Here is a 27,083-nt window from a genome sequence, read left to right as displayed (position 1 = left end):
CCTAAAAGTTTCAAAACCATTCACAAATGCATGATATCTTCCCTCTGGCGGCCTATAGTGTGCAGACCCAGTGTGGTGTGTGTGCATCATCCATACAGGCTTTGTCTTGAGGTGAGAATTTGAGATGATGGCATGTACCGGCATGCTCCAGTGCTTAGCCCTTCTCTTAGACACTTTTGTTCTCCTGACAACATAAACAGTGCTTATCATATCCCAATCAAAGCATGAGGCAAGTTTAACACAGTGCAGTTCAGGAGTTCACCATCAGATAGCCCACAGCCAACTAGACGTACCCTATCTGTCTGTCTGTCACTACATCTACTGCCCAGAGATTACAGTCTGTTTGGAGAGTCAGTAGGCCGCTTTGTTTTAGGTGTATATGGGTCAAACCACTCTTTGCAGAGTGACTGACGTTTTATGAAAAAGAAAAGAAACACATATGTTGCCATCTATGATTCTCCAGTGTTATTTTTGGAAAGAGCTGGGTCCCATAGAAAATGCCCCCCTCCAAAACAAAAACCAAAAAAAACATGTAGGCTGTCAATGTCCTCCCATAGCCTACAGTAGATTATGTAGCACTATAGCTACTTAAAAGTAATGTTTCATTTCACTATTGTTATTGTAGCCAATAGCCAGACCCCCTTTTGATTACATTGATGTATCATTGGTTGCCTGGTTTCATCCCCAGGCCAGCAAGCCCATTTTAACGAGTAGACCTATAATTTAGTATTTCTAACAAGCAGTGGGGGAAAGTAACTAAGTACATGTACTCAAGTACTGCACTTAAGTACAACTTTTGAGGTATTTTTACTTTACAGGAGTATTTCCAATTTTCAATAGTTTTACTTCTACTCCACTACATCTCAGAGGCAATTTTTTTTACTTTTACTTTACAATTATTTGCCAATTTGAGTTACTAGTTACTTTGTAGTTTTAGATTATTGTTAGAGTAACTACTTCAGCCCCATTTAAACAATTGCTATTTGAAAATAGATGCGCTCACAACGCTCACAACGCATCCCAATGCAATGTGTTGTGTGCTTGTAGAACTTGTGAAATAGGACAGCTGCATTAGGAGAACTTTAACTTTTGGTACTTTAAGTACATTTTGATGCCAAAAATGTTGTACTTTTACACAAGTAAATTGTGAATATCTAACTTCTACTTGTAACAGTATAGGCCTATTACTACATTGCTGTATTGATACTTTTATTCAAGTAAAACATATGAGTAGCCTACTTTTTCCACCACTGCTAACAAGTGTCACCAAGACTCGCCTCATTTCTCTAAAAGAATGCACTGTCTGACAGTTACATAATCCATTCCACACACTGTCAGTCAGCGCATGAAAATGATAGATGTGTAAAAGTAGCCCTTGCTATCCATGTTGTTATCGACGACCGCCTCTAACTGTGGTCTACATCCCATGTCCTGGAAGAACACGGTTGGCAAGTCTGTTGTCCGTTATTCAAGATAAATCAATCAATTTTGAAACTTGAAACGGAACGATGTAGATGTCATTTATTTATTTATTCATTCATTTATTAATTACCAGTTTACCACTGCCTTACAGATAAATAACTATCCAATAGTTCGAGGCTACATCTGCGCCATTGTAGTTTCAGTCAAAAGAGTATGAATGACTCACTTCGACGATATTCTCCTGTAAATATTTCTGACGTAATAATCACAACATACATTGTCTTGTAATTTAATTTAATTTTTTGTTTTTTTTGCTGCCTTTACTGACAACCAGCCAATCACCGCGCGACGTTCACTCCGGGCTATGGGATCTATAGACCCTTCAGTGTTGCCAGATTTTGTGATAGAAATAAGCAACCGGGTCTAGGAAAAAAAGAAAAGAAAAAGAAGCCAGTAGGTCACATTAGCAGGCTACGGCTGGCTACCTATCTATCTATAGACATCCCGGTTTGGCCAGGATTGTCCCGTTTTCAAGCTGTGTTTCCCGAGTCCCGACAAATATCTCTAAAACACCAATATGTCCCGGTTTTCAACATTCACTTCACAGTTGTCCCGGTTTTTGCCAGAATTAAAATAATAATATTTGGTTTCAGTGGTTGCATAGGCGTTCATCATGTACTTTTCATATAAACATGCTCACCCATAACCAATCCGAAAACATGCACAAATGCATTGCGTGTCTAAATTCAACGCTGAGTCGTTGCCTGTATTCAATCAACACCTATGTGCGCGCGCATGGACGTGCGTATTGAATTAAGCCAAGGGTCCCGGTCACCCTAAACTTCACAGAAAAAGAAGCTCAAAATCGCTTATAATAAGCAGACATGGCAACGCCGAGACTCTTCTCTCCTCGGCTCGAGCTGTACTGTATCCCGCGGCGTGATACTGGCGCTCAGCGGAGGGTGCGACGGCCCCGCGACTCACTGACGCCAGAGCGACTAGACCAGCAGCTGTATGAGAGAGAGAGACTGGAGCAGCAAAGCGACGAGACGAGCGTCTTTAAAGCGGCACAAAAGGTACTGTTAAAGTTTAAACTTCTGGGAATTACATTGAAAACATAATGGACACAATATAAAGGAGTTCTCCAGCTGTTCTCCACGCTTTTGCACGGCGTGTTTGGCAACTTTTATCATCTAGGAAATCTTACTATTTTTTTTTTGGGAAGCCAAACTTTTCACTGTCTGACTGTCAGGATGCCAACTTAAGCCTATCTAGGGTTGCAATTATTACACGGTAATAATATGCGTAGTTGGGAGTGATTATGATTATTGAGTGATTATTTTGTTTGTTTGTTTATTGTTATTTTGTTGTTTGTGTGTTACAACATCTGCATTTTGGATCAGATTGAATTTGGCTCTCATTGTATGAACATAACTTGCATTTCTTTTTTTTTTAAATAGCCCTCCTAATCTATTGTTGAATACTTTTGTTGATTAGATTTATTTAACTACAATTAGATTTCCACCTTTCACATCATAGATGGGTGGGTTGTGTTCATAAGTCTGCGTACAGATGTTGCATGATGCAGAAGACTGATTGTTATGGGATGGACTGATTGGAGTTGGGATGGGATAAAGGCTAGTATGGTGCAGTATATCACTGGACACTGGGGAACCAACCAACATCTCCATGACACCTCTGAAACTTAAAACATTTCAAGGACCTACCTTAACTCTGACAGTATACAAATGGAACCAAATGGACCCATTAGGGTCCATTTGGTTCCATTTGTATACTGTCAGAGTTACAGACTTGTAAGGGTCAATTTGGAACCCCCTCAAGGAACCCTGAGTCCCCTCAAGGACTCCCTGGACCCCACTTTGAGAACCACACTAGAATACAGTCACTGACAGCAACAAACCATCTTCCCAGTGACAGTTTGTCTTGTGACTGATGTCCACTTGGCTCAGACCTCAGACTGTCATCATGTGCATTGGTCTACTACAGTTGTATGTGCAATGCTTTATGTATGATTATTATGTGCATGATTTTAACAGTTTATTGTGGTGTTTCGGCTTTATATACAATTAGGCCTATGTTGATGATTTTATAAACTGTGTGTGTGTGTGTGTGTGTGTGTGTGTGTGTGTGTGTGTGTGTGTGTGTGTGTGTGTGTGTGTGTGTGTGTGTGTGTGTGTGTGTGTGTGTGTGTGTGTGTGTGTGTGTGTGTTTGAGAGAGAGAGAGAGAGAGAGAGAGAGAGAGAGAGAGAGAGAGAGAGAGAGAGAGAGAGAGAAAGACAGACCATAGCAGCTAAGGCCAGCTCTCCTGACATTATTGAGAATGACATATCAGATTACTGAAAGGACGGGAATTTGTCCTTGTCCGTGATTTACTTCAATTGTTTTAGCTCTCTGCCTTCTCTGTATATATAGGCTATATAGATATAGATATATATTTGAAAAAATAATCAAGCCTCATTTGTATTTCATTGAAGACGCATGGTTAGTTTGACGTAAACATAAAACATCATACAGTGTGGGAATTTATTAAATAGTGTTGTGAAATTAGTCCATTCAGTGGTTAGGTAAAATCTTATATAAGATATCAGGACAAACTGTAATTCAAATGTGTGGGGAAAACTTGTATTTATCTTACGAGTATGTTTGAATCTCAACCTTTTTCCTTTCAGGGACCCCCAATTTGATATACATTAGGCCACAGACCAATTTGATAAGATTCTGCCTTCAGAACCCTTTTCTAAAATATGATTTGGTTCAGAATTGTGTGTATATACGGCATGCTATGTAGCGAGAGAACCATGAAACTCAAAATAGCCAAATAGACTCTAATTGTACTTACATGTTATAAAGGTGAAGGTGAGGTTTCATCCCCATTGGAACCCCGTCAATGATCCCTGGGGGTCCCCGTCCCAGACCCCACAAACCACTGCAAGTCTAACAGTTAACACACAAGCCCTTTTTTTTCCCTCCACTTAAATTTTATTAATTTTTCATGGACAAAACACATAAAACAAAAGACAAACAATAGACATCACATATGTTGCCAAACATCATCTTAAGTAATAATAAGACAAAAATAAAATAGAAGGAAGGCACAAGTGCTGTTCAATGTTAATGAGAGATACATGAAAGCTGTATATTTACACACAAGCCCTTTTAGTGGTGTTGTTACATACGGTGCAATAGTGTTTATAATAATACTCTCACATTGAGATATCATTCAAAGTAATCTTAGACCAATAACTCACATTATTAGTATGGAACTAAACAACTGTATGACTAACCAATTGCAGTAGTATAGCCACATTCTTGTGTTTCCAAAGAGCCTGCTACAAGAATACTGGTCACTGTAAGAGAACCCACGTCTGTCTGTCTGTCTGTCTGTCTGTCTGTCTGTCTGTCTGTCTGCATGCACGCGCGTGTGTGCATGTGTCTGTCTGTCCGTGTGGCCCAGACACCATGGCCCATGCATTGGAGTTGAGGTGTCCACCCCCCTAACACAACACTAACCCGACACTGAGTGCCAAGCATGGTTGGGATTGCTGCATGAAACCTCCATGTGTCGGGTAGTTATGTCTGTGGTCATGTGTGTGGACCAGCCCTGTCTGGGATTCATGCACAATCCATCCGATCTTAGTTCTTCCTCCTGAGAGTCCCTCAATATCATTGCGTTCTTGTTCTTGTCTGTGTGAAGCGGGACGCCGGCATTATTGACCATCACAGTTAGATTGCAACAGGGCTTTACAGGGTGTTCTGCACTGCTTGGGCTTATCGACAAGGCGGTAACAGGTCCAGTGTTCTGCAATGTAATATAGAGAATGATGCCCTTCTGGTGGATTTAGGTATAAAGCAGTTTGAAAAGGAACTACACACTTTTATAGACTCACTCATTACACTCATGCTTAGCCTTTACTAGCTCTGTGCGGTAAAAGAGGTATGTTTGTGGTGGGTGAGGGGACTGACCCCGTGTAGCTCCAGGACCCCCCCAGGTCAATGCTATGTCTAGTCTCTGAGGGGGCAGGCACCTCGTGTCTGTATGAAGTTATTTCAGGCTCTGCTGTGTTAGGCTACTGTACGGTATGATACCAGCGTCCCGACTGCGATGGAAGATGAACTCACTGGCTACCGGGCTAGCCTTTTTTTGTTTTTCATTTGTTTTTGCGTTTATTTTTCATGTTTTTGTGATTTACACTTGTTTATTGCTCTATGGATGGGCGCTCAAGTGTCGCTGATTTTGTTTTGCTTCTTGGATGAGATGATACCCTTGTGAAGCTGTGATGCTGTTGAAAGCGATGGTGAAGTGCTCCGTTAAGACAGTCTATGTGTGTGTGTGTGTGTGTGTGTGTGTGTGTGTGTGTGTGTGTGTGTGTGTGTGTGTGTGTGTGTGTGTGTGTGTGTGTGTGTGTGTGTGCGCGCGTTGTGTGTACACACACACAAAAACACACACACACACACACACACACACACACACACACACACACACACACACACACACACACACACGTGCGCGCGCATACATACAGCAGGTCTTGAATCCCCGGCTTTCACATCACTCTCTTCCCCTTCCTCCTTCTCTCCATCTCCACATCAACCCCCTCCTCTACCTCCCTGTCTCTTTATCTATCACCCCTCTCTCCCTCCTACTCCTCTGTTTATGGCCGATGACTCCATTGAGCGGGGGGCTAATGGAGGCCCACGTCCAGGGCCCTGCTGATAAATAATGTAGCTTCTTTATAATGCTGTGTCCCCCGGGAGCCTCCAGAGAGCATCATTACTGCCTCCTCATCCTCCACTGCCCGCTCCTAAATTGATTAACAGACACTGAAGCAGTGCAAAATGATCCACGGGGCTAGCAGCGTAGCAGGCTACGTCCATAGTACACAGTACAGTAGCACCAGGTGGGCCAAATCCTTTAGGCTCGTAAATGTCGCGGAGGCCTCTATAGCTACACATCCCCCTCTTATAAAACTTAAATTGATTAACGGATGTTTTAGGAGGGTAAGGAGGCTTGTGGTCTCAACACAGGCGGGCTCAGAGCTTTGGTCTGTTCAGTTTCTGTTGTGTTCGCATCCTCCTACCCATCAGCCCTGCACTAAAACCTAAACTGATTAACGGACAGTGAAGCAGTGCAGAATGGCCTATGGGACTTGCGGAGTGGGCTATCTATTAGCTACAGTAGTACCAGTTGGGTCACAAAATACAAATCCCATCAGTTTTTTGCATGATTCAGGAGGAGATCAAGTCCACCCAAAGGTCAACCCTTTTGTGTCCCCTTCAATTAATGTAAAGGTCCAGCTAGGATCAAATAATGGTGTGTGTCTCAGTAGTTCTAATTGGATTTATCTGCTCTAAAATAAAAAAGACGGGAGAGCACTCAGAGCAGTTTATATCGCGTGCGGACATTCCTTTTTTCTTCACTTGATTATTGTTGGGTCCAGCACCGTATTTAAAGAACTGTGGGGATGTGCATATCCTACCTTTTTTCATATGTCTTTGTCTCAGTTCTAAAGGCATAGGCGTAGGCAAAATATCCATAATATAATGTTATAAATAGTCTATATGTAAAAAAAAAAAACCTGGTGCCTCACTTAGTAGAGTGCATACAACTAAGACTCAGTCCTTGCACAGCACTGTTTGAGTCGGACCTGAGGCCCTTTGCTGCATGTCCTTCCCCATCTCTCTCTTCTGCCATTTCCTGTCTCTCTCTATTGTCGCTATCAATTAAAGGCTTGGAAATGTCCCGGGAAAAAGAAAATACAATAAAATAAAATAAAATAATGTAATCCTTAGCTAATCAGGTGGAGTTGATGCTATGGAAACTGTTAGAAAACAAATATGAGCTTATTAGCTGAGAGTTGGATCGTTGTGTAGAGTAGTTTGACTCGAGTCATAACATCAATATATATTTAGCTCATTTTATTTAGCTGCCGAATCAATTGATCTTGTATTCCTAACTGCTAGGTGATTGGACTTTTTTTCCCCTTTTTCTTTTTAATGGAATATCGAAACAGCTCGCCAAGAGTGTCTGAGTTAATTTATTGAAGAGCAAGACACTTCCATCGACTTTTTTCATGTATTAGTGTGAGTATAAATGTGTTGGTTTCGGAATGGATTCTTTGACACAATGGTGGGATAGCAGGGATACTATTGAACTGACAACTGTTATATATGTGTGCACTGGAGCTTCTTGACTGATAATAAGACTATCCGTGAGCTAAATATATTGATGTACGCAACCACTTCACATCTGTTCTTTTCTTTAATGTACCAGTTTCAGGGGATAAGGCGGGAAAGTTGTTCCATAAAATTCAGTTTGTGTACTCCCTTACAAAACATCCTACATCTATACAAAGGTATTGGGCAAGGGAGGCAACCATGGCGCCATCGTATTTTGACTCCTTCACAGACAACTCCAAACTAGCATTGTCTGAAGAACCATCAACACAAAAGGGCTGCAAGCATACTGTGTGTGTGTGTGTGTGTGTGTGTGTGTGTGTGTGTGTGTGTGTGTGTGTGTGTGTGTGTGTGTGTGTGTGTGTGTGTGTGTAAGCAAAAAAAAGTAAGTAAGCAAAAGGGTCAGTTCTCAGTAGTGGGTATTTCCAAACCTTGACAATATTGATATATCCGATATCAGTGCTGTCAAGGTTTGGAAATACCCAAGGAGGACTCTATGGTGTGGGTGGGGAAAGATATGGTCTCCAGCTGCATGGAGGATGACAGCGGAGAGGATTGTGAAGCCTACTCCAGATGTTCCATTACCTTCTTTCCTGGAATTCTACATCTGAATTGGATTAAATGTTGTTTTTCTGCTGGTCCCAAACATGTGCCTCGCTGCTGATAGGGCTGTGCTGCAGACTGCGGTGTGTTGGGTTGGACTGGACTTTCAGTGACTGACCAGCCACCATCAGCAGGACTGTTGGTTGGTTGGAGGTATGGGGCTGTCTGGGCAATTAACCAAAACTATATCTAAACTGATATTAGAACCAATAGCCGACTTATAACCGAGTAATCGAGGAGCGAGGACTTTTTTAGTTTTTCTTATTTATCAATGAATCAACATGAAAACAATATTTTTTATAGTCGACTAAATCATGAACCACTTAACCCTGTATTATACTTTGTTGTACAATGGTTGTGTAAAAAATAATGAAAACAGTGATCTGCTATTATCACTATATAAAAAAATGAATCGTTCATTAATCGCAATAGAGGCAAAAGTTTGAAATAATCATTGATTTGGGAGAGAGAGATACTACTTGTGAACTTAACTAAAGGTCTTATGCTGTCTTATTCTTACCTCAGTAAGTTTTGTCTCTCTGCTCCAATTTAAGTGACTAACTATGCTTTAGTCTGTCTCTTTTCCCTTCTACTCTGTCATGGCTTCCTCTCGTCTCCGTGGCTGTGCTCTATTATTTTATTCTGTCTCCTCTGTTTCATGTCTTTCCATATAACAACTTTGTTAAAATAAAAATCATAACAAATAGTCTACTTCACTTACTTGCCGCATATGTTGACATTGATCTGCACATCTGACAAAAGTCTGCACTATATTTGACAAGTAACTCCAGCCTCTAACTTTTAGCCCAGTGGTAGGCAATAGCTGGCCCGGCAGCGATAATATCTGGCCCGGTAAATTATGTTGTAAGTAATTTACAATATCTGACTGTCCCACATAGGCTATAATGTCCAAATAGAGAATCTAACCCCACCTGAAGAATGCTTTTATCCATGTTGAGAGTGAATGACAGGCAGGTGTTTCACATTGTTTCTCTCCATATCCAAGAAAAGACCTTGAGCTCCTATTCTATGAAAGAGCTTGTTTATCTCCGTTCGAAAGGGAGTATGACTGTCTGGGTCCAAATGAAATGTTCTTTTAAAACTTGTAATTTATTATTTTTAATGAACTAAATGTCCTCAAATGCAACGTTCAAGGATTTGGCTTGCACAAAATGAAAACCCAGTCTTTTCTATCTGCACTTGTAACATTTGATTACTCACACAGTTCTATCAGTGTGCAGTTATACCACACTAATTCTTATTCATTAACTTTTATATCAAGTTATTATATAGTTTATACAATATAGTTATTATTGTATATAAGATGGTCTGCCGCAAGTTCCAGTTCTTAAATTACATTGATTATGTTCTGGCGGCTGGTCCACCATCTAATGACTTTTAGGCAATGTGGATAACATTTTATCTGCCTCTTCCTCTCGCTCGCTGTCACTCTCCCTCCAATCTTCAAGTGACTTTGTTTTCTTTATAACCAGTTTTGTGCTGCGTTTGGCCAGTCACCGATGGTTTTAAAAGCATTCACCTCAAAGATGAAAGAAACACTGCTCGTGCACCGATGAATGTGTGCGTCATGGGGACGAGCTTCTGCAGGTGCGTTCTGGTCCGACCAGAGCAGACAGCAGACAGCTCTGTCTTGCATTTCATCCAGTTAAGTTTTGTTTGGATTCACAAAACCTTGTATGGCTCTAGATTGGCTACAGCATAGGGGGCTCATTGTAGAGAGGTGATTATGTGAAAGCGTTGTGAAAGCGTTGTGAAAGCGTTCCCCCAAGACAATTATCAAAACAACAAATGAGGGAATATCGTTTGTTAGAATGGTGTTCCATCCCCCCAGTTATGTTTCACAGACAATCTATGCCAAGGTACATTGATGTACTGTAGGCATGGGATGATATGACAATTTCATGTCCTGACCAACATAATTGTGAACGATACTATCCCAATATTCATCAAGATATGCGTATAACTCTAAAAATGGCGCTAAAACTTCACAAGCTGTTAAAGTACTTGGCCAGCAGTCTATGACATCAGGCATCTATGATGTCACTATGACTGTGACATGACGTCAGTCCTGTGTGTGTGTTGGGCAAAAAACATCTATGTCCAAAACTGTTACTTTTCAGGAAATAGAATAAAAAAAGATGGATCCAATGTATTTATTATTTAGTCACAAGCTCAATGATTATACTTTTGAACCACTTTCACTTTCAAAATGTTTCAAAAATAGTGAAAATAACCGATCTACAACCTCATAATGCGTTGCATTGCGACTGTGTTGTGAGCTTGCAGATTGGCTACTTATGCTACTTTTGCACAACATTCTTGTACGATAAAGTAGGGCATTCATAAAAAAATACATTTCATAAAAAATGTGGACATATAAGGTTTCTGCCCAGTACCCAACAGCAACATTATTGGAGTTGGACAATGCTGAACATACTCACATCTTCCTATCGACACATGTGAGCTGTGCCTAATTTGCCCGGTTGAGATCGTTCAGGATGATTGTAAAGGTAGCTTTCCACCGCACCGATTTTGAGCCGACTTGGGGTCGGGAAGCGTTGGATATTGTCGTCCCGTCGGTTAGGGGTCCGTCGGGTGGTCCGTCGGGACCTTTTCGGCCGACTCAGGGCAGACCGGACTTGTTCCGTTTTTTGGCCGACTGGTAGAGCTAGAGCCATGGGGTGTTGAAGCGGGGGGAGAGCTAAGGTTTGATCAACACTGCCTTCGAGGTTGCCAGATTATGTGAGTGAAATCAGCGACCAGGTCTATGAAAACCTACATTCACTGTTTCTCTCTCTCCGTCTCTCAAAGCGAGCGAGCGAGAGAGAGAAAGAGAGAGAGAGAGAGAGAATAAGCCTACGTTTGCACTCACAATTGAGTGCAAACGAATGAAGATCCATTCTATATGTCATGTTATGGTTTAACTTTTAAGGACAGCTCAGTTCAGACCTGATTTGCGCTGCAGCTGGTGACAGCTGATTGATTTGACCTACTTTTGCGTGTACTGGAATGATGTAATTAATTATTTGGGAGCAGGTGTGTAAGATTCCAAAAGTATATACATTTTGAATGGCTTTCATATACTCTTAACCCTCGTAGGGTCTTCGTGTTTTAGTCACAATTTTCATTTTCATGAAAATGAAAATTTTCATTTTTTTTTAATTCATTGTGTAGATCCTTTAAAGTACCATAAGTAAAAGTACCAAAATGTTTGAAAATAGCAGATCTACAAGCTTACATTTATATCTGATTTATAGCTGATTTATATCTTTATCTACAATATTTGCCTCTGAGATGTAGTGGAGTAGAGCAGTAAAAGTATAGACAATTGGAAATACTGCAGTAACGTAAAAGTACCTCAAAATTGTACTTAAGTACAGTACTTGAGTAAATGTGCTTACTGCTTAGTTACTTTACACCACTGCACATCAGTGAAGAAAAAACGCTGGGAACATCCCTATTTACCAGCAACTTTGCAGGGAAACAAGCCCAAAGTCGCTTATCATAAGCAGACCTGGCAACACTGGCAGTCCAACCTGCCAGTTCTAAACACATTAGCACAACAATGTGCGCATCGGCCGACTGCTTATGCTGAACTAAATGCCAACTTTTGCCTGTCTGTTGCAGTCTGAAGTAGTCTGAATTAGTCTGAACTAGTCTGTTTGGTGGAAAGCTACCTCAATGAATTGTAGCGTATCCATCTTGTAAGCGTTCTTTGACAGTTATCCCCATGAAACACCAATAAAACATATTTGAATATGATAGAAAAGAGGACCAAAAGATTCAGATAGAGAGACCAAGAGTCAGTGGTGGAGTTGTTTCGTAAATAGCCTGCATTCTCTACTTCCTTCCCTCCACCTGTGAATTGCACAATGTGCACGTGTGTGCGTGCGCCGTGCGTGTGTGTGTTTGTTGTGTAGCGACCTACAGTCATCAGCACAGTCAGGAAGTGATGTGTATGTGTGCTGGCGATGACAGATATGTTGAAATAAATCTGGGGCCTGTTTCCTGCCTTGCTCACCGGACAGACACGGAGACAATACAACCATGCTGGCACCTGGGACTCTAGTCCTACTTCACACATCTGCTCTTAAACATATTTCCCTTCATGTCTCGCTTTCCCTCCCGCTCTCTCTCTCTCCCCCCAGACACACACGCAGTCATGCGCACTCTCGTTCTCTCTGTATTTCTCTCCCTCACTCTCTCTGTCTGTCTGTTTGTCTGCCTGTCTGTCTCTCTCTGTCTCTGTCTGGCTCTCTCTCTGTCTCTGTCTCTTGCTCGCGCACTCTTAATATATTTTTATATATTTTTTATTTATATATATATCATGCACGCAGAGTTGCACACACACAGTCACACACACACGCACGCACGCACGCACGCACGCACGCACGCACGCACGCACGCACGCACGCACGCACGCACGCACGCACGCACGCACGCACGCACGCACGCACGCACGCACGCACACACACACACACACACACACACACACACACACACACACACACACACACACACACCCAGCTCATACTCCCTCCCCTTCCGCAACCTACTGGCAAATCAGTCCTCAGTTTTTAGAGTAGCCAATGTGATTGGGGTGGCCACACTAAATATAGTGCAACTCGTAGCTTTCCTGTCCATGTGGTTGGCAATAGTAGGCCTCCAATGACTCCACAACACAACATGTGTGTTGTAAACAGCACCTGTTCTCATGCCTGCCTGTTTGTCTGTATGACGTGTAAGGCCCACACATACAGTAGCTGATAAAGATAGAAATGGCTATTTATTTATCCTGGCTGTAATCTGAAAGGACCAGAATAACTGGAGTGAGCCACGAGTGATGTTTTCGTTCCTGCTCGTAGGAAATCCAATCCAGCACTCTATTTACTGTCAGAGAGAGACGCATCCTCACCCTAAGTCAGGAGGTATAAAAAGACGGGGCGGACTTCTGATAAACTGTCGTCTGTCTGTGTGTGTGTGTGTGTGTGTGCGTGCGTGCGTGCGTGCGTGCGTGCGTGCGTGCGTGCGTGCGTGCGTGCGTGCGTGCGTGCGTGCGTGCGTGCGTGCGTGCGTGCGTGCGTGCGTGCGTGCGTGCGTAAGCCTGTGGTCAGTATTTAGTTTGGAAATGGGCTTCTGGACTATGGAAGGCAGTATGGTCTCCAGCTGCATGGAGGATGTCTCCATTGTTTTTGTGTGAATGTTCAGATCTTGAATCAAGTTGTTTTCCCCTCTACCTATTTCCATACAGTCATCAGAGAGGAGTTGGAGCTGTGATAACTAAATGTTCTTGTTTGTCTATCTTAAAAGCGACAACGTGTACACCTCATGGCTGAATAATGGCTTTCGTGGGGCCTCAGTGAATGGCCGTATTATCCTGAGGGCCAAATGCATTTCCGTTGTTTTTTGTTAAAAACAATTTCAGAGACGTTGCCAGCTCAAGCCCAGTGTGGTGTGGTGTGGTTGCTTCTGCCAGTGGTGGTTGTGTTGATGTTTTGTTTAAAAAATGTTCTTGTCATAATACAGCTGTGAAGTGGCTGTGATTTTGGGGTAAAACTAATTATTTCATCCAACTCAACTTTGTAGAGCATAATCACCAGAAGTCTCTCTGAAGCAAGAGTTTTACACAGAGAAAAATCTCATATTGATAATGTCCCGACTCAAGAGTTAACCACTTATACGCTAGTGTTCCTATTCTGGACATGTCATACTGTGACCATTCTGCAAAAATATGCAAACATTTGGTGACTCATGTTGTATGAGTGTTGTATACCTGCTATTTTCAGCAAATATATTTGGTGTAGAGGGAAAAACTACAGCATATATAGTTTGAGTGGTTAAATGTGTATGTGGCTTGGATCAGTTGCAGCATTCCTGTCATACAGTGAATCATCTTGCTTTGTTGGTTCTGGGGCTGACTTATCTGGCTGTAAGTGATATTTGTGAGGTAGCACTGTTGGTAATGTGACGACGAGCCATATAGACGGGAAGCTATCCAGAGAATGTCTGATTCAGGGGCTGAACCAGAAGCGGGTGTCCTTTTTTGACTCCTCTGCCACTGTATATTTCCCAGAAGCCGTAATAGGATGACATCATCAGTCCGCGCCTTGGCCTGGATCTTGTTGTGTCCAGTGGGTCAGTGATCTGATGACACACTGGCCCTTAACGTAGCACACACACACTACTGTCCACATTCCATTTGAGGCGGGGCTGCTCTTATCAGCTACTATAAGAGCAAGTTACTCTTATAGTAACTTACTCAGTGTGACAGTAGCACATGTTCTGCATCACCAGCACAAGTAACCAAGCCCAGGGGTTCCCGAACCTTTCCATGTAAAGCACCACCAACTAGCCTCTAGCTCAAATCTGGTCAATTAACACTCTAAACTCTTAACTTTGACTGTAAATGTGTTTTTTCTTAGTTTTTCTAACCTCCTTCTCTGTCTCTCTTTCTAGGAAAGAAGACCTCGGCTGAAGCTTTGCAAGCAAGGATTACCAGGACACCATTCTTACATTCTGTAACTACTGTAACTGAACTATTCCCACAAGCCTCCCCCTCCAACTTCCCTTTGGCCTTCTGTCCCCCGAAAGACCTTTTCAGAAAAGGGAGAAGAAGGGTGAAAGAACAGGAAGAGAGAAAGCGAGCGAGCAAGCGCGGGAGGGAGGCCAGCAGCCCCCTACTGAAAACATGAACGTCACCTCGCTCTTCTCCTTCACCAGCCCGGCGGTCAAGAGGCTGCTGGGCTGGAAGCAGGGGGACGAGGAGGAGAAGTGGGCCGAGAAGGCGGTGGACGCTCTGGTGAAGAAGCTGAAGAAGAAGAAGGGAGCCATGGAGGAGCTGGAGAGGGCGCTGAGCTGCCCCGGTCAGCCCAGCAACTGCGTGACCATCCCGCGCTCCCTGGACGGCCGGCTGCAGGTGTCCCACAGGAAGGGCCTGCCCCACGTCATCTACTGCAGGGTGTGGCGCTGGCCCGACCTGCAGTCGCACCACGAGCTGAAGCCCCTGGAGTGTTGCGAGTTCCCGTTCGGAGCCAAGCAGAAGGACGTGTGCATCAACCCGTACCACTATAAGAGGGTGGACAGCCCAGGTGAGCTGATGCATGATGCGTCTGAAATGGGAAAAAAAATAACCTGTGTTCCAACTTCAAATGGATTGAATGTAGTTATTATCTAGTAACAAGCTCTTGTTAATTATTTTGATTGGTAGAATATTAATAAAACCCACAGACTTAACGACTTTCAACCTGGCGTCACTACGAGTATGCTTTTCTAAAATAGCTAAAATAGCAGATCTACAAGATAGATACACATGTTGCATTGTTGTGACATGTTATTGGCAACACCCAATCAGACAATGGGAAAGCACTTTTCAGAACACAGTAAAAGTGTGGCGGTAGTGAATGAAAGTCTAGAGAATGTATAATTGTGTCAAATGTGTTTGTCTGTCTGTCTGTCTGTCTGTCTGTCTGTCTGTCTGTCTGTCTGTCTGGCTGTCTGGCTGTCTGTCTACCAGTCTGAATTGATTTATTGGCTTCACTAAAGTTCAGAACATACAACGAGGCACTTTTACATTTTCATGCAACAACTGCGTTGTCTCTACTCGCTGCATTTTTGCACCAGAGATAAAGTTAAGCTTCACTGAGCAAATGACTTAAAAAGACGAACTCCGGGAGCCGTTTTGGCCGCTCTGTAGAGCATTAACCTTGGAAGTGCATGCCCCCCCCCAACAACAGCTTCAGCAGATGTTCACTCCTTTCTGATCCTCCGTCTTTGATATCCTCTCCTCCTGTCAACGAGGAGTTTATCTGTTTGAGCCCAGAGCCAAAAGCACCATGCCGCTTTTATCCATACAGCTGAGGACAGGCCAGAGTGTTACTGTGTTGTGTGGGATTCTGTGTACACTGTAGGTATGTGTGTGTGTGTGTGTGTGTGTGTGTGTGTGTCTGTCTGTGTCTGTATATTTGTGTGTGTGTGTGCATGTTTGAGAGTGAGTCATTTTGTGTGTGTGTGTGTGTGTGTGTGTGTGTGTGTGTGTGTGTGTGTGTGTGTGTGTGTGTGTGTGTGTGTGTGTCTGTGTGTCTGTGTGTCTGTGTGTGTGTGTGTGTGTGTGTGTGTGTGTGTGTGTGTGAGAAAAGAGAAGGATTGAAGTCTAGCTTCCTGTGATCTTCATGTATTTTTTCAAAGAGAGACCAAACACAATCTGCTGTCGCTCTGAGAAGATCAGGGTCAGCTGACAAGACAGAAACAGCTGTCCACAGGGGTGTGTGTGTGTGTGTGTGTGTGTGTGTGTGTGTGTGTGTGTGTGCGCGCACGCACGTGCGCGCACGCACGTGCGCGCGCACGTGCGCGCGCACGTGCGCGTGTGTGCACGCGCGCATCTGTGTGTGTGTGTGTGTGTGTAGCGGGGGCAGGAAATTCCAGCTGGGGGAGAATGAGGGCTTTGTTTTGGCCATGTTCTGCACGGCTGGCCCAAACTCTCTCTCCCCCTCTCTCTCTATCTCTCTCTCTCTTTTTCTCTCTCTCTCTCTCTCTCTCTCTATCACACACACACACACACACACACACACACACACACACACACACACACACACACACACACACACACACACACACACACACACACACACACACACACACACACACACACACACACACACACACACACACACACATTGACAGACACACATATATTAACACAGACACAAATTTACACACATACTGTACACACACACGGCGGACTATGCAGAGTGTTTCTCTGAGGATAGCTGGGACAGGAAGCCTGTCACCCACACACAATGGGAGGAAGGAGGGGCTGACGGCCGCGCACACTTTTGTTAGAGCAGCGGGCGAAGGACAGGGGGTCAAAGGTGAACCCACCCCAGAACACCTGTCTGTCTACACTGAACCACTCCCTGCTACACCCCCCTGGCTGACACCCCTACATACACACACACACACACACACACACACACACACACACACACACACACACACACACACACACACACACACACACACACACATGCGCGTCCTGTCTGCCCCCCTTTCCCGTTGTATCAAACAACAGTGTTAAGTGTCAAGGCCCAGATTGTGGACCTGTAACCTTGTAAGCAAGAAGTTTGTAACTAATATGTTAAACACACATATTAACACAGTGTTTCAGTGTTAAAGTTGTTCATTGTGTGCGAACATTGTGTCAGAACATCTCAGAACATCTCACACACTTTCGGGCTCCGAGCTCCTGGTTGAGAAACAGATGCGTTTACTGTAACAGGCTAACAGCCCCACACACACAAGCCAAGGGCCCCCCTTCTCGCATGTCAGTACAAATTGTATTTGTCCACACAGGTATTTATAGACACAAGCGGAGCATATCTCTGTGGTTTGTATCTCCTTGCACCTCAGCGTTCGCCCTCGACATGAATAGCAGCCGGGGATCTTTGCCCCAAGTGATGAATTCCTCCAGAGAGGCTCACCTCAAAGATGTTTTTTCAGAGGAGAATGTCTGAGAGCCACGGCCAAATACTGCTGGCTAAAACCAACAGGGCTGTGAGCAGACATTTGAAAAATGCAGGGCCATCTGCACCCGGCCGGTGGGATGATAGATACAGTCAGATAGGGAGGGGGGAGATTTATTTCGTAGTTGTTATTAAAACGTGTGCATGCGTGCTTGTGGCTGTCTGTGCAAGCGTTTGTGGATGTATGTGTACTAACGACTCAGGACAGGTAAGAACTCACAAGCATGACAAAGACACGATCAGTCAAGAAATCAAAGTTCAAAAGGTTTAATCCGGTAAACAGGCATGGGTTAGAACCAACCAGGAGATCAATCAGGGAAGGCTAATTTAATCTGCAGGGATCAGGCAGAGAATCAGGTTCAGAATCAGGTAATAAATACTGAAAGGCTTAGCGTAATGCAAAAGACAATCGAGGAAGAAGTGGGGATGGGTCAATATATATCGTCGCTGTTGGGCAGAAACAAAAATATTGAACATAGCCTATCTATGATTGCTCTAGCTTGCAGTTTGCCTATTGTCGCTATTTTTGAAACATTTTGAAAATCTTTGAACAATTCTGAAAATGAAAGGTATTAACAAGAGCTTGTGACTAAATAATAACTATATTGGATTGGAACAAAGGTTCTTAACCACTCGTATTGTGGGGAAAGCTTTAGCTGAAAATAGCCGATCGACAAGTCGATCGATCGGCTATTTTCAGCTAAAACTGAAAAGACTAGTATTGAGCCCTGAGGGACTCCAGTTACCCATATGGGGTTTATGTGATTAAACGGTTTTGGATATCCGAATACTGAGGGACTAAAAGAGGGAAAGAGCTACAGGTGGGTAAAACCAGGTGAAGGGAATGAGGTGACGGCATTGCATGCATGTGGGAATGGCAGGATCTGGAATGACATGGGAATTAGTGTCCATGAAAACAAATGAGTAGACTGAATGAATGAAGTATGAATCAGGGAGATAAGAAAGGATTCATGATGCGTGTGTGTGTGTGCGCGTGTGTGTGCGCGTGTGTGCGCGGGTGTGTGTGTGTGTGTGTGTGTGTGTGTGTGTGTGTGTGTGTGTGTGTGTGTGTGTGTGTGTGTGTGTGTGTGTGTGTGCGCGAGCGTGTGCATGTGTCTATGTGTATGTGTGTGAACAGTGTCAGCTAGACTCATGGAGCTTACTGACACAAAGAGAATGCTAACCAGCACCCGGCCTCTCCTCGTCTAGCGGGTCAAACATTACATCAGAGGGTGAGGCAGAATGCACTGTTAATAAAAGTTAATGGTGCATCATGTGTGAATTGTTAAAAAGCACACCTGCACAGGGAAAGCTGTAAAATAAATCCTCTGTCATATTGTTCTAGTTTCTATAACTAATTGTAGATTTAGACCATTAATTTCAATGTCATTTCAAGTAAAAAACAAACAAAACAGTTGAGATGTTGATGTGAATAGTTTTGTTCCCCATTGTCATTGAGACTAATAGGCTTGATTGAGGCTGTAATTTATTTTATTTCTTATACAGACATATCAAGGAATCGACACAAAACATTTCTAAACGACTAAATAGATAGTCTGATTAACCACTTAACCCTTTATTATACTTTGTTGGTGGTGGCGTACACATTTGTTGAAAATAGCCAATCTACAAGCTCACAATGCATTGCATCGTGAGTTTACAGATCTGTTTTTAATAATCATGATATTGATTGGAAGTCATATCGGCTAGCCCTACTCACATCTCAATAGTTATTTTTGGTATAACACCTGTTGACTTATTGAACCCAGTATGTTGGTGTTTATTGCTAACCAATCTTCCGCTTATCACCTCTCTCCTCAGTGCTGCCCCCTGTGTTGGTACCCAGGAACAGCGAGTTCAACGCCAAGCACACCATGCTGCCACGCTTCCGCAACCCCCTGCAGCAAAATGAGCCACACATGCCCCAGAACGCCACCTTCCCAGAATCCTTTGGCCAGACCCAGGCCAACAACACCATCACCATGCCCTTCCCCCCCCACTCGCCGGGAAACAGTTACCCCAACTCGCCAGGCAGCGGCAGCAGCAGTGCCACCTTCCCGCATTCGCCCACCAGCTCTGACCCTGGCAGTCCGTTCCAGATGCCCGGTGAGATGCCCACAGCGATGCCCACAGCCGTGGTTTCTATTGGTGTGCAGTTTGCAGTTATTGCCTTTGTTTGGTTCCTAATCTCCAATCCCAACCCGATCTCACACAACACGATGAAATAGCACGGATTGACATTCCGTACATAGACGACTGCTCTGCTTCCGGGTTGCAACCCGTGTTATTTCACCGTGGGATTCGCGGGTCATATGCAAAGCTTTTCGGGTTTTCTAGTCGTCTATTTACGGAATTTTCATTCCGTGCTATTTCACCGTGTTCTGTGAGATCAGGCTGCGAATCCCTAATATTCATGAGTGCATGAGTGTCAGGCCTAGCAAGAATAGATGGGAAAAAACAAAGTGTCCACATTGTCAAAATAAAACCTGTTCAAGGTGAATATGTCTTTGCAATAAGTGAACAGTCATGGTCAAATTCAGATTCCAAGTTCCAGGTCTCTGACTTTATTACTCCAGAAAAGGGATATTGGCATTGCAGCCGTGGGACATAAAATCACGATACTCCCCAAGAATAGCCAAGATAAGCAGAAACATACTTCACATAAAATGGATCAATGGAAAGTGCATAAAATGAGGTCTGGCATGAAATGGGGTGAAGAGTCATTTGTGAGTATTATTCGTGACATATTTCTCCCGTCCATTTCCCTTCACCTCCCCAATGCAGAGACACCTCCTCCAGCGTACATGCCCCCTGAAGAGCCAATGACACAGGACTGCCCCCAGCCAATGGACACCAACCTCCTGGTACCGGCTCTTCCCCTAGAGGGCACCAACAACAGGCCAGGTAACCATGGCGACGCTTGCCAGCATATACACACACACGCTCACACACTCACACTCTCACACACACACACACACACACACACACACACACACACACACACACACACACACACAGTTTCTCCCACGACAGTATCGCTTGTCTGTGCATGGTGTGACATCATCCCCACAACTATCTCTGCACCTGCTCCCTTTTGCTCTGCAGGTGCAGAGATTTCTGGGAACCCAGAGTTTGTGAATGAGTTTTATCACTGTTATGCGGTGTCAAGGCTTTATGCACAAATGCCTGGAAACAGAAATAGAACCTCAGCTGAGCTGGCAGACCACATACTTTAGCGAGTAATTTCGACAATCAAAGACGTGTGGAAAAGGATGGCACTTTAGGGTCTGTCTATGTATGTACAACCCCCAGGGGAAGTTCAAAGCCTCTGCCAATTAAGCTCGGTCTTAGAGCAAGCTTTTATGAGCCCCCATAAAACCTCTGGGCTTATGTCATCTCTGCCGGTGGTAATCGCTTGAAACTCGTTAAGGAGCCACTTCACTAATTACCTCCAAACTTCTACATGTGAAATGTCTACTACCATAATTGCCGCTACCTCAGCTCTGTGGTTTAGCTCTATAGTGAGTTGGATGAGGCTTTGCCTCCCACGCCCGAATGGCATTTTTCATGAATAAATAATGGACCTACGCACATGGACCTGCACTCATGATAGGTGAAGGTTAAGCGTTTGTTTAATAAGAATCAGAATTCTTTATATTATATATATTTGCACACACAAGGAATGAATGTATAAAGATAAAGGATAAAAAAGACAAGAAATGACAAAAAGATACAGTGGGAAGGGCTTTTCATATGACCTTGTCATACTTAAAGGGATATTTCACTTTCAAAAAAACGTTTGGTAATTTTATCGTCTACTCAGGCCTTTGTGAACCCCCCAGACAGTTTTTAAGTTGCTTGATTCAGTATTTAGATATTTGATATTCATTTTAACACATTGGGTGCCAGCATTTTTTCATAACAACTTACGTTGGGTGCCAGCATTCTCCCCATTGACTGCGCTTTCATGTTTAAAGCTCTAAACTCCACGAGGAGCAAATCCATGTAAAAAAAAGCATCCATTCATGTAGCGCGATGACCCTGGCTACAGCCTGGAACGATAACATTTCACTCGCGAGTTACAATGGGGGGGGATCGCGCATCGCGCATGACCGGTTTTCCCCACCGGAAACAGATTCGGAGATATAGGCGTTTTAAAGAAGGAAATAGACAGGAAGTGGATGGGAGCCATGTTTTTGTTTCCGGTGATCTATCTGGCCGATCCTTCTCAGGATCACAATGGGTACTCCCAGAGCTGCTCTAGCCCCGCCCGTGTGGAGAAAAACGAAAAAAACAAAAACACATATTTCACGGTCTGGACCGTGTTCGGCACCGGACCGCTACTCTGCGCAAACACGGTTCAGACCGTGTTTGGCACCCGATGTGTTAACAGACACGCCCCCTTCCTATACAAACCCATTGTAACTTCAAACTTCATTTTAACCATGTTAGATTCATCAAAAACACCCGTCCTTGGTTCTGGTGACTCACCCTGCCCTCCTAATGCATGAGGGGGCCGTGTTTTTCCGATAATGTTTTTCACGTTTTATTATTAATTTTTTTCATTTTCCAAAAAAAAATATAAAAAATAAATGAAAAAAGTAATTGAAAAAACACGCCCCCCTTGCGTATTAGGGGGGCGGTATGAGTCACCAGAACCAAGGACGGGTGTTTTTGATGAATCTAACATGGTTAAAATGTAGTTTGAAGTTACAATGGGTAACTTCAAACTACATGGCTGATTAAATGAATATCAAATATCTATATAGTGAATCGAGCAACTTAAAGATTGTCTGGGGGGTTCACAACGGCCTGAGTAGACGATAAAATGACCAAAAGTTTTTTTGAAAGTGAAATATCCCTTTAAGTTCTTCTGGTTACTTGTAATGCAGTTGATGTACGCACGAGGCTTATTTGACGGTGCCATTTGTCTTGAACAATATAAATAAAAAGTAAATATCACTGTTGGATATAATGATTATTTAGGGTATCTTTTTATTAATCCGTTTTTTGTTCTTGTCGTTTTATTGATCGTTATAAAATAATCTCTTTTTAATCTCTTATAATGTGTTTTTTTAAATAATTGTATGCATTTCTAAACTTGATTTTATTATACATTATTTAATTATATAAATGTTTATTTTTTACAAATATTATCAGTGTCACATTACCTTTTCACATGACTAGCAAAACTTCACTCCCCCCTCACACACACACACACACACACACACACACACACACACACACACACACACACACACACACACACACACACACACACACACACACACACACACATAGGGACAGTATTGGCGGGAAGGAGCTGTTGTTGATGAAAAGTGCGCTGCATGGAAGTGGGAATTTGTGGAGTTTTTCGGCTCTTTTCCACAAGCTGCATCCTGTGCAGGGGAGAGGCCTTTCCATTGTCGGCCAACTCTGGGAACAGGGCAGACAAAACACACCTGCAAGCTAGTGCCATGCTGCAGAGGAAGTTTAGGAGAGGTATGCGCTTAGATAAACATGATTTATTCCTCCCCGAGAGAGGGGCGAGGCCAGCTGGCACAGGCACACCCAATATACCAAGCATAAGAGGCCACGGTGGCAGGGCACTCAACTGCCCTTCCTTCTTAATAAAGGCTGGCACACAGACCGCAAGGCAGTCCGCATGAGTTGGCCTTTGCATTGCTCTGCATTGATTTTGGTCGGGCGAGTGTACACTAGTGAAACCCGTGGGGCCCATGTGTTTGAATCAAATATTTGTTAGAACTTACAGGGGATTGTTTTAGAAGAATTCGCCTTTACCGTGGAAATAGATGGATAGCTGAGCTTCAGCAGATGTGCACAGCTGGCTATGGTTGCTGACACTTCATCTTAGACCTGCACAGAGGTCCTGTTTTAGATCCAATGCAGCAGTAAATCTGTATATGTGTGTGTGTGTTCCTCTACATCTAACACTCAAAGACATCCACTCATTGTAACCGTTTTTCTATATAAAATTCTGCATCCTTTTATTCACAGCATTCTACAATTCCTTTGTCTTAATGTTATAGGAAAGCACTTTGTAAACCCTGTCTTTGCTATATACAATTATTATTACTGCTCTGATGGATTGCTGTGCAACTTCCCTTGTAGTAGAAAGACCCTTATGGTGTGTGTGTGCGTGTGTGCGTGTGTGTGTATGTGCGTGCGTGCGTGTATGTGCATGTGTGCGTGCGTGCGTGTGTATGTGCACGTCTGCATTTGTGTTTGTGTGAGAGTCACATTGTGCTGATGGTGTGAAACATATCAATGTGTTTCCTGTGCAGATGTTCAGCCGGTAGCCTATGAAGAGCCGAAGCACTGGTGCTCCATTGTTTACTACGAGCTCAACAACCGTGTGGGCGAAGCCTTCCAGGCCTCCTCCACCAGCGTGCTGGTCGACGGCTTCACGGACCCCTCCAACAACCGCAACCGCTTCTGCCTCGGCCTACTCTCCAACGTCAACCGCAACTCCACCATCGAGAACACCCGGCGGCACATCGGCAAAGGTGTGGCCGATGTCAGTGTCAGTCTGTCATTGCTATTGATGTATGAGCCTATGACAAATCAGTTCAAAATCTGGCTCACAGGTGGGATCGAGTCGATTCTCATTAGGTGTTGGTCTGCGGTGAAGAAGAGTATCGAACCCTACGTGAAGCCCCTCTCCTTTCCTGTATCTCACATACGCTGTGTCCTGCTCAGCTTTGCAATCTATTTGTTTATGGTTCTAATGTTCCACTATCAGCATAAAACGGAGCAGTCTCCCGTGTGTCTCTGATTTGATTTATTTTAAAACATCACAAAATGTGTGCACAGAAATTTAAAAAAGAGTGCCAGGAGGAGGCAAGCAGCCCACAGGGCTTATTATACAAGGCCTCTAGCCACCTGAACACACTAAATGAATTAATATAGGACAATATAGGACTGAAGTGTCACAGAAGATGAGCTGAAAAGTGTACTCCAGCAATGACACTGGTGTAAAGTGCATGAATGTGAGAACCGTTACATCCTGATTCATAGCCGCTACACTTGGTGGCTGTGACATTGTCTTTGTTCACTGTGTTTATAGCCAACCTGACCCAGGAAAATATTTATATATATTGTGAAATGGCGGCCCTAGACCGCCGAATGCTTGTCCATAAAGTGCCTCATGGGAATTGTAGGAACACAAAGTAAGGCAAAAACACACAGAAAAGGGAATTTTCTCTGTCATCCATATTGTTGTTTCCATAGACTATGATACCCATCAACAATTAACTGAAACACGAATCAAAGGCATGTCCTTTAAACCTCACCTCTGTGATATGTTCCCTTCCAGGGGTCCATCTGTACTACGTCGGTGGGGAGGTGTATGCAGAATGTCTGAGTGACAGCAGCATCTTTGTCCAGAGTCGTAACTGTAATTACCATCACGGCTTCCATCCCACCACCGTCTGCAAGATCCCCAGCGGTTGCAGCCTCAAAATCTTCAACAACCAGGAGTTTGCCGAGCTGCTGGCCCAGTCTGTCAACCACGGCTTTGAGGCCGTCTATGAGCTCACCAAGATGTGCACTATCCGCATGAGCTTTGTCAAGGTTGCATACTTTGTCTCTCTCTCTCTCTCTCACACACACACACACACACACACACACACACACACACACACACACACACACACACACACACACACACACACACACACACACACACACACACACACACACACACACACACACACACACACACACACACACACACACAGCATCTGCATGAGTTCTCTGTGCTGGCAATATGCCTCCTTCTACAATGTAGTTAAGTGCATTTGCCTGGTGTCACAGGTCTGTATTAGACATTAGGTGGCCAGAACGGGGTCTGCAGAATGTGTTTCTGTTGTACAGGATAGAGGGCTGATGTGAAATGCACTATACTGTGGATAGCTTCACCCAAGTAACCTGATTGGTCAAAGGCACGTTCCAACTGTGCAGCAGACTGCAGATAATCATCATAAAGCAGGCTTGCCAAGCCTGCCTGATTGGTTTCTATGCCAACACGTAGTGACCAGGAAGTGATCTTTCTTATTTGAAAACATTTCTGTCAGTACTTGAAATGGTGAAATGGTGACTGTTGCATAAATGTTATGATATCTCTGAGAAAGTTAAGATAAGAGGCACTTCACTGATGCTCATTGTTCGCCACTGCTTTTCAACACCATGCCCATAAATACAGTAAAGAGTATTATTACCATAATCTAAAACTGTGTGTGTGCGTGTGTGTTTTAGGGCTGGGGCGCCGAGTACCACCGGCAGGATGTGACCAGCACACCTTGCTGGATCGAGATCCACCTGCACGGCCCCCTGCAGTGGCTGGACAAGGTGCTCACCCAGATGGGTTCTCCCCACAACCCCATCTCCTCCGTGTCCTAGGCGTCATCTGTCCTCAGCCCCGAGGCTGTCCACACCCCAGCATTTTGGTTCCAGTAGCGAGGGAATACTAGAGGGGAGTTGTTGTTGTAACTGGTCCCTAGATTGGCACACTGTAAAATCCTCAAGCGTTAATTTAACTCTGAGACTGTGCAAAAGAGAGAGAGAGACGTGCAGGCACTTCACGGACACTTATTTTATGGAACGCACTCATTTCTGGCAAAAGAACGTCACCATTGACAAGATGACAGACATCTTTTTATTTGTATTAGTTGATATAGCTCCTCTTTGTAGACTCTCAGAGTTACAAATGGATGAATTAACAACACTGAGGGTTTTACTGTGCATGGTGCTTCAGTCAACCCGCTCTCATCGATGATCATTAGAGCTGTTTGCTTGAAACACAAGCTGATCTCCGGGCCAGTAGGGGTTGGGTCGGGTAGGATGGGGGATTGGGGGTTGTTGGAACAGTTTTATTTGTAATCTTACTTGAAGGATGTCTGAATTGGGCACATTTGCAGACAGGTTGAAGGGGAGGGAAGGGGACAGGACGGGAGGGGAGGGGAGGGCGGGAGGGGAGGGAAGGGAAGGGCGGGTGGGTGATCGGGCAAGAAAAATGAGCATGTTACAACTGGAAGATACTTGAGCTTTGTGACCAACTGTAATAATCAGACCATCGCACTCAATTGTGACGCAAGTATCCCCCCTGGTCTTGCTCCCACAATTTCTCCTCATCATTTCTCATGGTTCTTTTCCCCCCTCTCACACAGTACCTAGTTTGCATCTCAATATTCCACTGGGAATCATCCAGTTTATACCGAAGTGTAGTTAGCAATGATGACGGGACATTCCAGGTCAGCTACATTGCAGTCGCTCGCTAGATCTGCCTCTGCCAGCTAACTCTTT

At 43.9% G+C, this 27,083-nt stretch overlaps 1 protein-coding gene across 2 annotated transcripts; it reads left to right on the top strand.

The window, feature by feature from the left end:
• The first annotated feature begins 2,405 nt into the window (after positions 1–2,405).
• On the top strand, positions 2,406–26,692 carry smad1 (SMAD family member 1). 2 transcript variants are annotated; one of them, XM_080448115.1, is made up of 7 exons: positions 2,406–2,498; positions 14,698–15,329; positions 19,581–19,865; positions 20,544–20,663; positions 24,065–24,286; positions 25,096–25,352; positions 26,037–26,692. In XM_080448115.1, exons 2-7 carry the CDS (start codon positions 14,930–14,932, stop codon positions 26,178–26,180), a joined length of 1,428 nt encoding a protein of 475 aa, XP_080304241.1. In that variant the 5' UTR covers positions 2,406–2,498; positions 14,698–14,929; the 3' UTR covers positions 26,181–26,692. The 2 variants fall into 2 exon arrangements, with proteins under 2 accessions (XP_080304241.1, XP_080304240.1); XM_080448114.1 differs by having other exon boundaries at positions 19,581–19,907.
• Positions 26,693–27,083: the final 391 nt, after the last annotated feature.

The sequence above is a fragment of the Gymnoscopelus braueri genome (assembly GCF_963280865.1).
Source record: "Gymnoscopelus braueri genome assembly, chromosome: 2".
NCBI classification, from domain to species: domain Eukaryota; kingdom Metazoa; phylum Chordata; class Actinopteri; order Myctophiformes; family Myctophidae; genus Gymnoscopelus; species Gymnoscopelus braueri.
This window is presented reverse-complemented; position numbering and strand designations above follow the sequence as displayed.

What these genes read in the sequence shown, in the direction of transcription:
- smad1 (XM_080448114.1), top strand. Translation starts at nt 14,930, where the DNA reads ATGAACGTCACCTCGCTCTTCTCCTTCACCAGCCCGGCGGTCAAGAGG. An exon ending in CACAGCCGTGGTTTCTATTG is followed by an intron (nt 19,908 to 20,543) that starts GTGTGCAGTTTG and finishes TCCCCAATGCAG; the next exon opens with AGACACCTCCTCCAGCGTAC. An exon ending in CCGGCGGCACATCGGCAAAG is followed by an intron (nt 24,287 to 25,095) that starts GTGTGGCCGATG and finishes GTTCCCTTCCAG; the next exon opens with GGGTCCATCTGTACTACGTC.